Raw genomic sequence first — 18,497 nt, 5'->3', positions numbered from 1 at the left:
TTATATGTGCACAAGCATGTGTAAGCATGCACATTTCTATTTAAAGAAAACAAAATTACACGGCACCCACCCAAAAAACCAAACCAAAACACAAATGAGCAAACCAACAAACCCATAACCCTCAAAAAAACCCAAACCACCAAGAAACAGAGAAAGAGCACCATAAAACACCAAAAAAACCCACCCCAGCCAGGAAAAAACCCAATCTATTTTACTTCCAAGAATAACCAAAACCAAACCTTGGTGCACAGAGCATTAAGAACCTTCAGTCCCTGGGATACATGTAACTATGACTGAGTCACTAAAATCTCAAGATCCCTTTTGTGGTTTTTATATGACAAGACTGTTTCCCTTTATCTACTTCTGCAGCTGTTACAGGTTGCAAATGTCAGATATGTCTCCCTTCTTGACAACTTCCATTATGGAAATAATGCTTCAGGCCTGAAACATCCTCACACACCCAGCATTGCTTCCTTCTCTCCCCTGCATGCGAGAGGAAGGGCAACAAAGGAAAACTGCTCTATGCTGCTCTCCATGGGGAAAAAATAAACTCTTGCATGTATTTTGAAAGAAACACTGTGTTTTCTCATTTGTAGGTTCTATAAAGGCAGTGGTTCTGCAGGCATACAACTGGCAGAGCTGAATCAAATTCTTCACCCCCTTTCTCATCTACTGTATAGGTAAACATAGACATGCATATCAAAATGCTTCAGATGCTTACTTACTCTTACTCCTTTAGGACCTGGGTTACCTTCTGGTCCAGCTAAGCCCTGTTACAAAAAGACATGAGTTGTAATTAATTTTAAACAACCAGATATGCTCTATGTAAAAGAATGGCAGCAGCACTTGTTAACTGTAAACTGGCAACACATTCTTGAAATTTTTAAGACTGAAGAAGGTGTCATCAATAGTGCCCTGAGACCATGTTCACAAAGGTCTCCCATTAATGCATGGCTGAACCACAGACCATAACAGAAACTTCCATTACATCAAAATTATTTCTTCTGGGAGAAATATTTTTTTCCAGACACAGTGATCAGGCATTAGGGTGACATAATTTCACAAGATTTTTTATGAGCTTTTATATTTGGACACATTTCAATTATGTTTAAGCTAATGTCAGAATTACATATGTGGTCCAAATGTTCTAAATATTTTACGTGATTCAACACAAAAATGTTATCATCCATTACTCTATAAAATATTGCAATGGAATTTAAAAATATATAGCCATTACAATTCAATCCAACAAAACACTGAAGTATTGGTCAAATTCACCTTTAAGCAGACACAAAACCACAAAGTAAATTATTGTCAATTTGGCTCATATACCTTTACATGAGGAAAATTCTGAGTATTTCTACTTTATATCTTATTTGTATTACTGCACTGAGGTATCTGTTACCTTGTACGTAAATCAATATTTATATAAGTACTTGTGTTTAAAGAAAGTTGCTTTCTGGCTTTATTGGTTCTACTCAAATATCCAAATGGGAAAAAACCCCAAACTTTTAATGTTCTCCTTCGCTAAAGGACTGAAGAAATAGCTTCAGCAGTGAAATAAATACATTGATGAAAAATCAGGAGGAACAGGCAGTTTCCTACTGCGTCTGGACTTGAAATACAAAGAAGACAAACCACATAGAACCACATGAGGTTTATGAAGGGAGTGTAAAGTGTTCAGACATTCAGTACTTTGGTAATGCCATTTCTATACTCCAGAAAGGAACAGCATTACTGCATCTAACCCATCAAAGTTTAAAAACCATGAGACTCAACATTCCCTTCAGGTCACTGCCAGAGAAAGAGGTTTGTTTCAAAGAAAAATGACAAGATGTAAACAAATACATTTTTACAATTAGCAGTTTCAAAAGAGTTAGATATGGTACTTTTGAAAAAAATAAAAGAAAAACAAAAAAAAAATGCAAACTCATTTGTATAGTTACTGCACCTGCCTGCCAGGGTAACCAACTGCCCCAATACTGCCAGCCATTCCTGGAATTCCCTAAGCAGAAAAGGAAGAAAGAAAAGGAAAAGAAACAACAAACATGTTTAACGTCATGGTTTGGATATTTTATCATTTCTCTTTTAACATCTACTCGCATGACACAGCTTAAGCACATGGAAAAATTACTCTTTAAGCAAGCTACATAGAATACCCAAAAATTGACTCATCATACGTAAGTAACTCTGTCAATTTCAGTTACATATCCTTTAAAAAAAGTATAAGATTTTGTGAAATACAACAGTGCATATCTTATTTCCATAATTCAAAAATAATTCAGGAGGACTATAGGAGGCAGGTCCTAATAATGAGGTAACTTCACTGGTCTTAGCTGTATTTGAAACAAATATATTAAGCTTGTCATTAAAGAAGAATTTTTGTCCTTACAAAAACAATTTTTGTTTTGTTTCTTCCAGAATTGGGTCAATATAGCACTGCATTAATCGTGAGTGTATACAACTCCCTCCACCTTCTTCTTCTGATGTTAGGAATCAACTTTTTTCCCACTAATTATTTCTATCTCACTGCTAGATTATAGCCATCACAGAAAACTTCCCATGAGACTGCAATAAAAATCACCACTCCTTCAGTTAAGGTTTGGGCATAAAACTCACGAAAGTCATGGATGACGTCCTTGAGTTTTCATCTCCCTTCAGGTGTCTACCATCTGTTATCACCACCATTTCCTTTTCAGTGTGATCCAAAAGGAGACTCCTTCCATCTACTCTGCCATTAGGAGCCTCATCAATGCTAACAAGAGGCATTAGCAATTGGATGTGTTTGAAATGACATTCAGATTGCTTCCTGAACTGACATGGAAATGTAAAAAAGCACTGAATAACTAACTATTTCATTTCCTACATGCTGGGAGATATAAAATGCATTAAATCCGTAGAAGTTTGAAAGAATCCAAAATGTGCCTCTTATAAGAATTTTACATCCACATCCTCCAAGCTGGTGTGGCAGTTGAAAAATGAGCTGGTCTTTTCCATTTCATTCAGACTACTTTTTTGCCACACTGGTCTCTAAACAATCTGAATTCTCACTCAAGAGCTGCCCAATATTTCCTTAAGCAGTTTACACTGATTGCTTATATTGAACACTTAACATGGATTACACATTCTCCTATCCTAATTGTTCATCTGCAGAGTGCACTGCACTGTGCTTTCATCCCTTACCTGCTCACCCCGTGGCCCTTGCAGTCCTGGGTAACCCTTAGGACCCTGCAGGTAGAGAGAGAGATCCATAATGAATACAGTTAAACAAACAAAATGGACCTTCTTTGCCTACTCTATTCTCCCTTTATCAAAGAAAAAAAATCCACACTTGTCTGCCTGCAGCATTAGTGTGGTTTACATTCAGCAGCTCATATGAAAACTGAGCTAGAGAAAAGAAGTAAGAAAACTTCTTGGCAGTTTAGAAAATTTCAAGACATCAGTATGCTTAAAGACCGTTCCAGACTTGCACCCTTTTAAACAAATGAGTACATGGGATGCTGTCACCAGTTACTGCCGAGATTGAAGAACCAGATTCTGTACTGTGCATTTCCCCATTCCAAATCCTTGTCACAATGCCCTTTCTGAACGAGGCAGTTCAGAGGAAGGGTGTAAGTAGAGGGTCATCCCAGATTATTCTAGGACACACTCAGGAAAGCAGGCCTTCCAGGACACAAAACATCTCTTCTTAAAATTAATATAGAACAAATTTCGGCTCTTATACTATGGAATTTATATCAGCAGGGAGAACAGCCTCATCCCAGAAATCTTCTGTGCTGAAACTACAGAAGGACATGAAACTCTTGAACTTCACTCCCTGTGCATTGATAATTTCAAGCATATTTTAGCCCTTAAAGAAAAAACAGAATGAAAATAGAGCTGGAATCTGCCATTTCCATCAGTACACTTAAAAGAGGAACCCCCTTCTTGAACATCTTTACACCAGGCTTAACATACCCAGACAAGCAGGCCTAAAAGGGAGGCTGTAACAGTTGCATGACTGATTCAGAAGCCAAGTGTCTGGTCTCCATATCCCTTGCAAGAGATACTGGAAATACACAAGTCCAAAAGCTACAGCTCAAAAGACAAGGACCAAAACAATCATTATTCTAGATAGAAATCTATCATAAACTTGGACTCAACAACATTAACTGAGCAGCAGGAGTGTCTTGGCTGATGTTAAACATCTGTCTGCCTTGCAGCATGATGATACTCATCAGTCAGTAGAGACTTGAGACTCAGTGTAATAAAAAGAAATTCTGCAACTGATTTCAGCAGATCAGGTATTCCAAAGTTTCAGATAAGCTTCTGTGTGACCACAACAGTATTGCTGCACGAAATTAACTTTATTATCATATACAAAATTAAAAGATAAAGTTATTTTGCTTCGTGACAATTTTGGTATAAACCAGTAACTCCTCCTTAGCTTTTGAAATACGTCTCAGAAAACTACAAGTTTTTACAGTCCCAGCCAACCCCTTATTCCATGAGTTTTATTCATTACAGAATTTTATCTTCTCTCTATACTTATATAATCAACTAAAGCAGGTGTAGCTAGAAGAGATCCCTGAGTAGTTTCTTATTTTTGTACTAGAAAAAGAGGAAACCTATACACAGAAATGCTCAATGAAAAGTTTATCACAATTTAGTTTCAAAGTGGGTCATTTTAGCTGATTAACACCTGCATTACAGTCTCAAAAGAAGGCACAAAAGAAAGTGAGTTTTAGGACTGATTACTGCTGGGCATACTTCTGCACAACAGCATTTTACTTCTGTCAGAGGAAAACTGCTCTGAACTCATATTTTAGAATAGCATGTCCATATTTTTATTCAGCTTTAACATGGCCTTAATTCATTCTAACTCACTCAGTGCTGGTTGGGAATGGATCTAAACCACACTAAAATGAGTACCATTCCAAAGAGATGGTTTTCACACAGAGGTTTCTTTTCCTGAGACTTAGCTAATCCTCTTAAAATTCTTAGTTTTTTATTAGCTTGAGTTTGTATTCTTGAGTGTACCCATATAATTAAGATGCAGTTTACTCTGAGCTAAGATGAAAATTAAGAATAAGAATACAAGTTCACATGCACAGGTTTGAGAAATTAATTTCCTTCCAGATTTTAATGAAGATTAATTCTCTGACTTAAAAGCTCAGTGTGGAACAGAATGGTTTGAAGCTTCCAATTACAGACTTCGAGCACAGATTTCAAAAACATAGCAAGTTGTAAGAATACTTTGGTCTGTGTGAGAGAAAAAATATTTACTGACAACTAAAATGTAGCAAGTTTAAGTGTCTGACTTCTACCATATGCAGCACAGTGGGACCCAGACTGAGTGAAGTCTGTACATAGCTGTTTGTATATAACAGCAAGGACTATTTAGGCTGCGTCTTTCCATCTTACTGCTGCCTATTGTGTTTTAACAGAATTTCTATGTAATTGTTGTTAAAATCTAGCACAACATTGGCAACTATGCTAGAGCGCCAAGAAGTTCCTGTAAAAATCAGTAGGTAAAATGTTATGACTAATGCTACAACCCTCAGCTACAGAGAGATATTAGTCTTTGAAAAGTATCAGCTAAAAAATTTCTGGGCATGGGTTAAGTCTAGCATATAAATGGACTCACATGATTCCTCACAATGCCTACTTATCAGCTCCACAGTGTCACCATACTGCCTCCAGTTCTGAAAAAATGTTTCATCAGAGAATGGCTTTGTTTTAATTTTCCTTCCTAGATCCATTCTATCTTGTTTGCTGATGTTTATTCCACAACTAAGATTTCACCTAGCAACTCAGCCCAAATATCCCAAGGAATGGAAATACCACTTTTGTCTTACAGGACTGGAGTTTCCTTCTTCTCGAGGGAAATTGGACTCTGCAAAGAAGCACTGGGAGACACTTGGTAGCATAATGCTGACACTGCCATAGGTACATTGCTATTGAAATTTGCTTATCAGCCTTACCCTTACATGAGGGCAAAGTGAAGACAAAATGAAATATGGAGCCCTTCTCAGGTTGAAACCAAGTTTTTTCCTTCCACATTTCTTACCGTGTTCTACTTCAGTATGCAAATTTTATCAGGATTTTATACACCCAGATTCTCATCATTACTGTTACACACATTAGACAGAATAAACAAGAGAAACAATTGTGGCCAACCTTTGTAAAACCCTTTTCCAGTGCCATTGCAAAGCACCCGTAACTCCTCAGCACTGCAATGATTCGAATGTACTGCCATGGGCTCCGGCAAGTTCATGCCCAGGAGTGCTGTCCTTGGGCTGACAACCCACCCCCAAGTGCTCTGGCTTGTAGAGGCAAGTACTTGCCTCTCTGTACAGTCACATAGGGCCATTTAGGGGAGAGGGAAAGAGGGGCCTTCTGCCCTATGAAGTCTCTGGACTGATATAAGGAAAGTTTTAAGTGTTGATTAAAAATGATTTTAAAAAAATGGGACACCATTAACTCATATGCAGGACTTTTTTAACCTTTCTTCTTACCTGAATGAGAAAGAATATTGGAAATATGCTATTTTTTATATATATATAGAGAGAGAGAGAGAGAGTGTGTATCAAAATATAACATTATATCATAATATCATTCTATTATATAAAATAATTACATGCAATAATTATATAGTAACAATATATTGTTGATTTATGTAATTATATAATTAATTTTATAATATAATTTAATATATCTCAATACATAATAATTTCTCAGTAGTGCTAGAGTACAAAGCAGAGAGGATGTATTTGATCCTTCTGCAGTTTCTCTCTTGTAGCTGGTTTTCTTCACAGCTACTTTGCTCACAATCCTTTGAAAATAATTTGAGATCACAATGAGCTAACAGCATGTTTACCTATTTACACATACCAAAAAGCAATAACTAAAGATCAATTCTTTAAAACACAATAACCTGTGGGCTTGTCTTTTTAAAAAAAGAGTGAAATACTTTTAACTGTTCACAGGTGTAGGGCTGTTCAAAAGCTGGTATTCTTAACTTCTGCTTGACCTGGATTGTGGCTCAAACGCGGTTCTAGTTAGTGTCTGATGTGTACAACATGGAAACAGAGTAAAATTTCCAGTGATCAAGTGAGCATGATTCTCCACAGAATTTAACCATCAGACAAGGAGTGAATTCTTGTGGCAGGAAGAAAGTATGAGGCCCACAAGATTTTCATTTCCTTGTCCCCAAATATCAGTCTCAATCCAGGACAAGTGACAGCTGCTTCCCATCTAAAAAGCTTTAAACATAAAATACTTTGTTCTCAAAGCAAACCTATAAACCTGACTAAATGAAAACACAGTACTTGCAGAATCTTAAGATTGCCTGTGATCAGCAGTGACAAAACCTAGCAGTGTCCAGGCTTGGAGGTTAGCTCTCAACAGAGGAAATGCAAATTCTTGTCACAGCTATACATTTTCTCTGTTCAGTGAACACTGGTCCATGTGTTTAGCAACATAAATTTCCACGATCCTCATGGTGTTAATGAGAACGTTGTTTTCTGGTCATATTGTTACTTGTTTGGGTCAATTCTAGAAATTAATGACTAGATGGTAAAAAAAAAAGAAAAAAAAGTGATGCATTTTAAGATTGAGACAATGTTGTATGAAGCCACCCTACAACATGACAGCACTGACTATAAATTTTGTTGCAATGCCCTTTTTCTTTAGATTCAATAGCAGGTAAGCATTAATTAATATTTATTCTCCATATGTTAAAGATTAAGGTCAAAAATACCAGGGCCTACCTTTCTAACGATTAATTCCGTCCTTTTGCAGCTGTCTCCAGTGTTACATACTGCTTCAAAATTCTGCTGTGGTATTTGTTCTCCATGTTTTTCTATTATACTTGCAACACCAAACTATATTCAGCAAAGATATCATTTAATAGCAGTTTCCTCCCATCTTTCTTGCTGATTTTTGTCACCAGTTTCCCATCACCTGAGTAATTGGAGCAGTCTACTGGATTTATGCCAAGTGACCTCTCCTTCCACATAAAACATATTCACTAAGGCTATTGTGCTCATTTTCTTAAGGTGGTCTCATTTCCTCTGTCGACATCCTTGATGTTCCCTTCCAAAACTGTCTCTACCTTCTGCTTTCCTGTATACATAGGACTATGATAATTTGGATATATTTCTTAAATGCAGTATATGGCACCTGAAACTTCTCATGTTAAAAAGTACTGCATTATGTAACATCCCAAATTGGAACTTATTCCACCTGAGGAATTCTGGCACACATTTGGAAAAAGACAAATAATTCAAATGCAGAAATACTGAGCTCATGATGCCACAGAACTTTTTCTATACTATGAAATACACAATAAAGAAAAATACATGAAAAAAACTTTTATATGCTGTATTATAGCATATAACTACACTGAAATTGAACACAATTGAATTTAAATGGTTGCATTTCACAGGTAAGCCTACCTTCCCTAGTAGCACTTCTCTCTGAACAGGGAACAGGGGCACACCATGCCTTTTGGAAAACACCAACCTAAACAACTACAATTTACATCCTGCTATGATGACCTCACTTAATTCAATTGCAAGGGGAGGGTTTGCACAGAAGACACAGTACCAACAGCAAGCCTAAAGTTCTTCTGTAGCCTCTTGCCCACCAGACATCCACCTGATGGGCACTGATTTGAGCCAGGATGAGTTACATGGAAATGGAAACAGAATCTTACCTTCTGGCCTTTGATCCCAGGTGGGCCTGGAAAGCCCATGGGGCCTGGATCACCCTGTACAACAGAAACACCCAGAATCACTGTGTTTCACTGGAACAGGACACAGGACAATTAATATGTAGGACTTAATATCGTCTCTTCATTCTTGGACATTCGGTATGAAGAAGTAGCTAATGTTGTTTGATTAGGCATAGATTTTTATTATTTTTTTAGAGGAAGAAAATTGAGAAGGCAACATGGTGGAATACTGCTATTCTCTTCAGGTTCTTTGAATTTCACAACCATATGATGGTATATGGGAACAAGCATCAAAACATCTCAAATGCTGGGGAGATGGAAAAAAGATGCAAATTTTTATGGTTGTTACAGGTGGGGAAGGAGAGAAGGGTTTTTCAGCTCTTTTCCTTCTTGCTCAGGACTGACAGTGAAGAGATCCACTCTTTCATGATTACTGCCTGAATTCAAACCCAGTAAGTTAAGGAATGCATCCTGGAAGTGACTTATCAACCAGTAAATTTAAGTCCATTAATTAGAGCGAGCAAATTTGATTTGAGGGAAAAAATTAAGAACGCAAAAAAATGAGAACTATAAAAATTCATATCAATTCCATAAATTTGGATTATAGATGCAGTCTACATGTATTTAGGATAGTCATACACATATAAGGGTGGGCTTTAGACTGCTCTGTGGCTGCTTGGGTTCATGCCAAAGAACATAGCTTGAGTTTCAGGCAGTCATGTACAGCTCACCACACTATGATCTGATTGCCAAAAAGCTGGCTAGATTAAAATAATGCTATTTCCACAGAAACTTCAATTTCTCATGAGTGCATCAACAGACATTTCTGAACTTTTTCTCAGCAGCCCATAAATGTTGACAATATGTATTTGTGAATTTTAGGGTTTGACAGCATGTATGCACTAAAAAATAATTTGTGTCCACATAAGCAGCTAGTAAATGATAGTTATTTGCTAATGTTTTCCTCATAACACAGAGTGGTCCTTGACTCTTACAGTGCTTTCTTCTTGGCACAAATATTCCACAACTGATCTACTAGCAAATGCTCATAATACAACTTAGCATAAATGCAAAGTACTCTTAAACATACAGCATAGGCTAACACATTAGAATGCAAGCATCCAATTACATTTTTAGTATTACCAGGTTACTATGTATGAAACTTCAGTGTCAATCTAAGAATGAAACAATCACAAGCTTTCAGGCCTACAATTTCTATCAAGAATAGAACATTTGAATATTTATACTCAAACACTTGGGCAGAGAAGACAACTACTGGTTTGGCTAAAGTGGCTGAGGAGGCAGTAGCAGGAAAAGTCTCTGAAGTGAAAGGACAAATCATAGCACCAAGAGTCCTTTTAAAAAAGTGGTTAAATACAATACAATGTGCAGTAATGTGTGCACTTGTCATCACCAAATTCTGTTTAACACAACTTTCTGGACTAATGCAAGGTACTACAGAAAACTGGAATCTGTATTTTGTTATATCAGTATGAATCTAATTCAATTTCATTTTTCTAAACATACTTTTATTTTAATAAATTAAATCAAATATATAATATAAGTTTAAACTTTTAATATATTTTTAAATTTTCCTTAGATTCATTGTCTACCTGTGTCTACACTGGTCAGTCTAACATAATTAACTCCTAAAATACAGCAGTGTTAAAGTAAATACAAAGCATTTTACTGTTATAATGTGTCTGAATATTAAACGAGACTTTACAAAAGAATGGGACAGACAAAAAATTTTTCTATAATTAAGAAAATAATACCTTTTCTCCACATTTTGCCCGTCCTGGAGAGAATCCTGGGTCTCCTTTAGGGCCCTGTTGCAGAGAAATTAAGCTTAATAATACCATTGGGAGAGAATTTTTAATAATACATGCTAGAACAAGTATTTGTAAATGTGCTTCCTATTATAGATATTTTTCTCATAATTTTTCAGTAAAGAACTAGGAAAAAAATAAAATAATGCAGGTTCCCACTGAAGTGAGATCTACATTTGCAAATTTCGTGCAGTCACAAAACATTGAAAAGCAGATTTATTGGTAAATCCAAGCAGGATTATAGCAGACATTCCAGCCAAATTGCTCTACCCATGTCTCCGTCACTTCAGGACACCAGCTGTTCCTCCAACACCATGCAGGATTATCAGGCTGTATTACTGAATGAACCATAACCTTGTACAGGTTTCCTCAGGCTCATCTTTCCCACAGTGCCAGAATACATAAAATTAGATTTTCTTAACAAATCTATTTTTCAGAGACACAAGAATAAAGCCAAACCTCATGGATACCCTTAAAATACTTTAAAAATGCTGCCGGATTTTTTATCAGGAATTAAATGCTGAGGACATCAACCACTGGTTGGAACTGCTGGCCCTCACTCAGGGCTGGATCCTTTGCTGGAAGGATATTACTGTTGTGCCATGTTTCAGAAGCAACTGCATAAAGGATCCTTCAGCACAGGAGGGAAGAATTCATGCATCTTAAAGACAGAATAAAATTCTGCATTCTTTTACTGCTAGAAAATTCTTGCAACTCATCTGCCACGTTTTAAGATCAAACAAGAGTGTGTTTGTTTCAGTGTGGGCCAATTGGATCTTCATAGCCAAAACTTCAAGAGCACCTGGTTAATTTTTATTTAGAGAAAAACATTTTAGAATATACTTGTATTGAAAGGACAACTTATAGTCTAACTGAAAGGATAGAGATCACTAAGCACCTAGCAATATATATATTTTTTCATATTGAAATAAAACCTATATATATACATACACATATGTACAATTCCTTCCATTCTTAAACTCATGGGCAGAGCTACATAACTGATCAGAATTATCATCCAGTAGAGGGAGAAAATAATTATAAAACAAAGCCTAGCAGTAATTGGTTACAATTAATTATCTTCCTAGCAATATATTCTATTATATAGCCAGCGTACGGTAAAAATTAATTATGAATCTTGAACTGTTCCTATAGAACTAGATAAAAACAAAAACCAGTCACTTGGTTTTACAGCACTTGGCACTGAAAGCTTTATTAAACTTCTTTTTATGTCCTCAAGCAGATTTCAGCACCTGTCATGACATGTCAGATTCCTGCAATTAGGAATCATACTAAACAAATTATGGTGCTGCCTTTTTCCTAACAAATCTATCAAATTGTTCAAACTAAATATGAGTTGAAGGCATTCTGCAACTGCACAAATCTGTCAAATCTGTTTAAAGGGCCTATGTTACACAAGTTTGAAGTTGTTATTTGAGCTTTCAGTCCAGTATTTTTTCTTTGATTTTAAATATCACATCAATAAATCTTCAGAAAAAGTTTCTAGCATATTAATCAATAAGAATGTCTGAGATATTAGAATATTTCAATATCAAAAGTTGGACATGGACAATAAAATAGCAATTTATAGGCACTGACAGTCTACATTTTCCCCTTTTTTTTTAAAGCAAACCAAAGGTTACAACAAGTAAGCATTTAAATTTCAGTTTATCAGGGGCTGAGCTGATTGATAGGAACTCTTTTGGGAAGTACAGATTACTTGCAAAGACAACAGTTTCCAAGTCATCATTCTGCATACATAGGTGTTTTTCTTTCCACTGAGTAATCTGCTATTTTGTTTTGATATGAAGTTCAATTTGATTGATTACATTCAATTAAAATATGTTTATAGTAGCAGTCTCCATCTGTAAACAAAAGTAGGCCAATTATTTCTTTTATAAGAAACAGTTCTGGGGCTTCCAAAAAGTCATTAAAAAGTTCTTGTATTTACATGGTGCCATACATAAGTAAACTCACCTTGGGACCTGGCAATCCTGGCAATCCTGGGTTACCATGTGGTCCTGGAATACCCTATTAAAAAACCCAAACAAATGAAGAAGAACAACAAGCAGGATTACTCAGTACACCACTGAACAAATGTGAATGCTTTGTAGAGAATAATTTTACTGCATCTTTCCTGCTTTTAGAATCACCAGTTATGATTTTGAAAGGATTCACAAGAAATAAAACATACACATTTTTATAAAAAATTGAAAGTGAAGTTGAGTACCCCCCCTTTCTTTTAGAAATCTCAGTTTCTGTTGTCTTCCCAGGTAATTCTTAAGAGGTATTTGGCATAGTCACTGCAATGTTGCTCTCCAGCTACAACACTTGAAGGCATGGGATAAAATCAGTAAAATCATATTCTGAGGTACCCAGCTATACACTGCAAACGGAAGGAAGTGTGTGAGTTCTCAGTGACTTAAAAGGTGTCTCAAAGCAATGCATCCCACCTCCTTTTAAAAAAAAATCTCTGATTCTCCTGATTCTCCCACAGCTACTGTAGAAAATGGACTTGTTACTAAAATAATTCAACTTAACCTATTCCAGGAACAAAATAAGCTATCAAGACTATCTCTGCCTTCCAGTATAAGTGTCTGTTTCTGCAACATATTCAGCAATCCCCACTCCTTGAAAAATTGCACATTAGGAAAAATATGTGTTGCAATGGCTGTCAGCAGCTATTCATCTTCCAGGTACTGAAGGACCAAACCAGCGAAAACCTGTCCCTGATAAATTGGCAACAAAGCTTCTGTTGACTTCACTAAGGCCAAAATTCTCCCAAAATTCCCTAATCCAAATACCAAATATAATAAGAATACTTTTCAACTTTATTGTATATTCAGTGGTCTAACAACAGAAAAACTCGGTGTTTGTCTTTCCGACACAAGGCTGAATTGTATTCATTATAATCTATCAATTATACCTTGCAGTAACACTGAAAGCTGTATCTCTTAAGTGCTCCCTCTGACTAATGACAATGTTGACATAACTCCACAGAAATGCTAATCCCATGTGCTGTTTGAGAGATTAATTTGCACACTGGCAACTTTGGAGGCACTCTCAGGGATTTAGGAGAAAGGAAACAAATAGAAAGTGCCAACATAGCTGCAGTGGCTCCTACTTTTGCTTCCTGCAATGTTACTGTGTTGGGGCACAGTACTGCAACACAGAAGTGCAAAAGCATTCTCATGGAATGAGAGGCATCAGAGGAGTTTCATGTCATCATTAGTTCTGAAACTGCTGAAATTTCGTCATTGAGAAACTTGGAACAAGCGAAGACACAAAAAACACTGTCAGATGTGGACTTCTTTATCATAGAACTGCAGGGATCAAAATCAGTTTTCAATGGAAATCTCTAACCATTAATCACACATTCCCCAAGTGTCCCAACCATGTGGATCTCTGTCAGGATCAGGCTTGGACACACACTCTGATGAAGGTCCAGGCAATGCAGCTCTGCACTCTGCTGTTTCCCTTTGACATCTTGAGTCACATTTCAGGATCACAAATGGCAGCTCATGTGAAGGAATACAGAAGTCACACTGCAGGCTGCTAGATGAGGAAATGAACTTTGAGTCAACAAAGTTTTCACAGGCTTTTTGGCTCACAAATCTCCCATCATAACATACATCATCACTAGCTGCACCTGCTTGAATTTATCAGTATTGTACAAACTAAAGAACACTGACATTTCAAAACAATTTATTTTTTATCAAATAGTTTTATAGACTTTTTTGGCACATATAAATATATTTTAAACTCAGAACTACTGGTAAATATTAATCTCAGCCATTTTCATCCTTTTCCAGGCACCCTACTGTAAGCTGTCTCTTCACATTGAAAAGCATATCCTACACAATAATTAATCTAGAGAATTCACAAAGTAGAGCATTGTGCTTTTAAGTACTCTATACCTGTAAAAGGACCTGCAGAAAAAAAATCCCAAACAAATAGCAGCTGGGTAAGGGCAATCTCACCAACAGGCATGGCTTTAAACATATGGACTGCCTCCTCTAAAACAAAGACATCTTTCCAATTGTGAATATCTACTTGGATATATGAGATTCTGCCTCTGATGCCAGACATATCCTTGCCACAGGCAGTGTGCAACAAAAAAGCCGAGTTGTAAGAATTGTCAGCTCTTACACAGAAGGATCCAAGAAGCCATGAAGAGATGAATTTGAAGGAATACCTTTCATTTTATACTTTTAAATGCGTCTCTTCTACTCCCTTGCCTCCAAACTGCTATAAAGCATCAGTCTGGTTTTTGGCCTCTTTGACCAGTGCCCTTCCTACCCATCAGGCCAAGTTTAGAGCATCCTGTGCTGTGTTGGCTTTCAACATACTATTGAGCAGCATCTTGTTTAATCGTTCCTCAAAGGCAGAATCAAAACTCCTCCCACACATCTGCTGAGCCTGCATATAAACTATTCCCTTATCTCCCACTTTCAATTTGCCTGAATGAGGGCACTCCAGCCACAACCGTTCACATCCCCAGCCACCATGGCCTGAAATCATCCACACAACAAACCTTCACCTGCTCCCTCCCAGCTGCCCTTCTCCTGAAACCCCCCCAAATCAACCATGACCTCAGGGACTCCTCAAGCAAATGGTTTTTATACACAATCGCACAAACATGTATTTGCCCTCTTTTGCCTCGTCAGCTAATCCATACAGTGGCATGGGCTTCTGGCCCTTTCAGGCAGTGGGGGCACAGGTTTGTGCTCACTGTGGCAAAGCCCGTGCTCTGTCCCCAGGCACAGGGCAAGGATGCTGTCCCTACTCCTGTTGGGGTGCACTCATTCACACAAAAAAACCCATTTCCTACTGTAGCTCATCTCTTCAGCAAATCATCCTGATATTTATCAAGCTATGATCAAGCTGCTGAAGCTCAAGAGATTAAAAGAGTTTTTTGGGAGTACTTTTTCGCCCCCAATCTGTCTTGCAGTGGTTAATTTTGTAGCGTGTGCCTCCTCCTCAGAGGCTGTGGCCTGTATTAATCACTCCCCCTCATTCCAAACACAAATGAACGTGACCTTAGATTGCAGCAGATGGGAGCAGCATGGAAAAACTAGAAGTTAATACTGGGAGCAGCAAAAGCCAGGTGCAAATGTAACAATGCTCAGTGTATACACCCATACATGGAATTAACTCTGCTGGAGGCTCACAGCAGGAGAAACGGTTTGTTTGTCTTACTTTAACCCATCTGACAAATGTTAAGAATCATACACTTTCATAATCGCAAAGCATACCAATGAAGTTGAGAAAAACAAAATTATGCAAATTCCAGACTGTTTATTGGTGACCTGCCTAGAGGTGCAGAAGAACATAGTTGTTTTACTCACCCGAGGACCTCTCTTCCCTGAAGGACCAGGTAAACCCGGAGGACCTGGAGGACCCTGGTGACAGAAAATCAAAGCAGTTGAGGCTAAAACCTGAGCCAAGGACAGTATCATAACTCTACATGAAACCAGTTCTGCTAACTGATGACCTTCTGCTCGTGCTGACCTCCTCAATTTAAAAAGCTACTCCCAAACTACAAGAAACTGTGTTTTTAATCTGGCTGCAAATCAGTTTCTATTTAGAAAGTATCTTGTGTCAGAGAAATTGGAGCTAACAATCTGGATAGTAACTTTTACTCAAGTATATTGGTACTAAAGGAAGAGAAGATCAGGTGAACCAAGCAAGTGCAATGTATTTCTAAACAAAGGATAGAGAATAATTAAGGCTTTTCAATAAGCACGCTGGCATGCCAAACCATTTAGGAAGGTTGAAGTAACTGTGAAAAAAATAAGATACCACCTCACAGAAATGACAAACATGAAATAGAGAAAATAAATGGGGACAAATTACTGCCCAGTTTCCTATTAAAAGCTTCTAGTAAGAATAACCAGTGGCACATTTGTCCTTCTATATAATGAATATCATTCTCTTTAAAGATAATGCAGACTTTTTAAAATGCTAGTATATGATCAAATGTATCTTTTACAAATGAATTAGATTTTTAGTCACTGTATTCGACAGTGTAACATCCCCTACATACCTAGTTGTTTTGAACATAGAAACCTTTCCTTTTCTATATAACGACTGCTGTTCAGATTCAAAACCCCAGGATCTACTTCATTGTACTCAAATACAAATAAGAACTCTAAACTAAAATCTGCACTACTTTATATTATATTTCATCTATTAAATTAGTGTCCTACAGAGGGATGGGCTGTTCTTAAGGGTGAATTCACCCCCATCCACATTCCTGCACAGCAAGCCCCCACTTTAACAGAAACCATGTACTTTCTGCAAGGGCATATGGGCATCAGGAGAGTCAGACCTCATGAAGGAGGTCAGTGGATGATAGCATTTAGGGGTTCAACCTGCTCTTTCACCCAGGCTTCCTCACCCTCCCCTGTTCTGTACGTACGACATCCTCTCAGCTGAGACACCAGGCAAAACACTGAGTATCACAGTGCCCACCACCAAACAACAATGCTGAAAGCTGGCTGAAAGGAATGCCAGGAAAACCAGAAGGGTAATTATGGTGGCTGAAATGACCAACATGAAGGTTTTGCAAAACAGAAAAAAAGAGATAAAAAACGAGAAGTGAGGAAGGAAAAAAAGACAAACGCCCTTGGGGGTCTTATTAGCAAGCAACATTTCATTAAGACAAAAGATGGATGTCTAAAAACCTAGTTTTGTGTGATACTTCTTTTTTCTTAGAAAGGTAATGTCACTGTCAGAGAAGAGAGTGTTGATTACAGAATTTAGGCATCATTAACTAATTACACTAATTTGGCCAAAATACCGATCACTTATGGACAGTTCTGGGAAAACAACTGTTGTTCTGAGGAATTAAAAATAAAAATTATTTCCTTTCCAATTAATCATAATAAACATAGAAGTTTAATTGTAGTTGGGAATTTTTGCATGTCTGTACATGCTATGTTAAGTCAGGCTGAAACCCATACCTGCACTTCCCTCTCTGTGCAATTTAGAGGACACAAGCCTTTGTAACAGCCCTGGTCTTTAGATCAAACCACATGTCATGCTTTTAGCATAGAACATTCTCTATTCACCACGATTGCATAAATGCTCACTAACACCCTCATTTTTCTGAGGTAAAAAGACCTCATGTTTAATAGCACAAGAAATGTAGCAGAGTGACACATGGAAAACTCTTGACCTGGCATTCTTGTCCAGGTTCAAAAATGCACTTGAAAGGGCACAGAAAGTTCCCACCCTGCTCTGCTGAAGCAATATGCTTTCAATATCTCCTCTCAAATTGTAAGTTAAGAGATGCCCTTTGATTAGATAACTATCATGGGACTGAAAAAGAAAACCTATCTTTTATTAAGTGAAATAGTTGCTACTTGTGTGCATTCTTTTGTGATTTCTGATCTTCTCAATCCCCGTTTCAGACATTTCCTTAAAAATACATTCATAGCTAAACCTCACCATTTTCCTAATAGAGGTCTTAGTGAGTATTAAGATCCCTGATCTTTGTTGCTGATTTATTGAATGAGGGCAATGAGAACATTTTTCCCTATGTGACTTCTTAATTTTTTTAAACATTATCTGCTTCCTTTGCAACAGAAAACAAATACACAAACAAAAACACAAATCCAATCAACCCTCACTTTGATTACACTAATTCATAAGTAACTATCCCTTTTCATACAAAAAGAAAACCACAAAACAAGGAAAATCTAATCACAACCAAGCCCTCAGAAACCCCTAAAAGAAGCAGCAAAATATATTTTGAACTAGGCAGACAGAGATTAATGTTGCTTTCCCAGGGGATTTTAAAACAGTCAGCTGTTGTAGATGAAGTCTCTGGTTCACAACAATAAGCAGCTGCCCCAGCCACTCAGGTGTTTGATTAAAATATTAACAAGGACTCTCCTTAACTAGAGACATTACTCTTTAGCCTCCATCACAGACTCCCTGCAACTCAG

At 37.2% G+C, this 18,497-nt stretch overlaps 1 protein-coding gene across 1 annotated transcript in view; it reads right to left on the bottom strand.

The window, feature by feature from the left end:
- The window catches only part of COL24A1 (collagen type XXIV alpha 1 chain), a gene marked incomplete at both ends in the record, with an annotated part of 126,011 nt that overhangs the window by 88,857 nt on the left and 18,657 nt on the right, over nt 1-18,497 (bottom strand). The window contains 7 exons of the mRNA XM_082287615.1: nt 726-770; nt 1,952-2,005; nt 3,184-3,228; nt 8,699-8,752; nt 10,492-10,545; nt 12,523-12,576; nt 15,894-15,947. Coding sequence (XP_082143741.1) covers nt 726-770; nt 1,952-2,005; nt 3,184-3,228; nt 8,699-8,752; nt 10,492-10,545; nt 12,523-12,576; nt 15,894-15,947 — 360 coding nt within the window. The remainder of the gene's footprint in view (nt 1-725; nt 771-1,951; nt 2,006-3,183; nt 3,229-8,698; nt 8,753-10,491; nt 10,546-12,522; nt 12,577-15,893; nt 15,948-18,497) is intronic.

Source organism: Coloeus monedula, assembly GCF_965178545.1.
Source record: "Coloeus monedula genome assembly, chromosome: 9".
Classification (NCBI taxonomy): domain Eukaryota; kingdom Metazoa; phylum Chordata; class Aves; order Passeriformes; family Corvidae; genus Coloeus; species Coloeus monedula.
The sequence above is the reverse complement of the archived record's forward strand: the minus strand, read 5'-3'. Positions and strand labels throughout refer to the sequence as shown.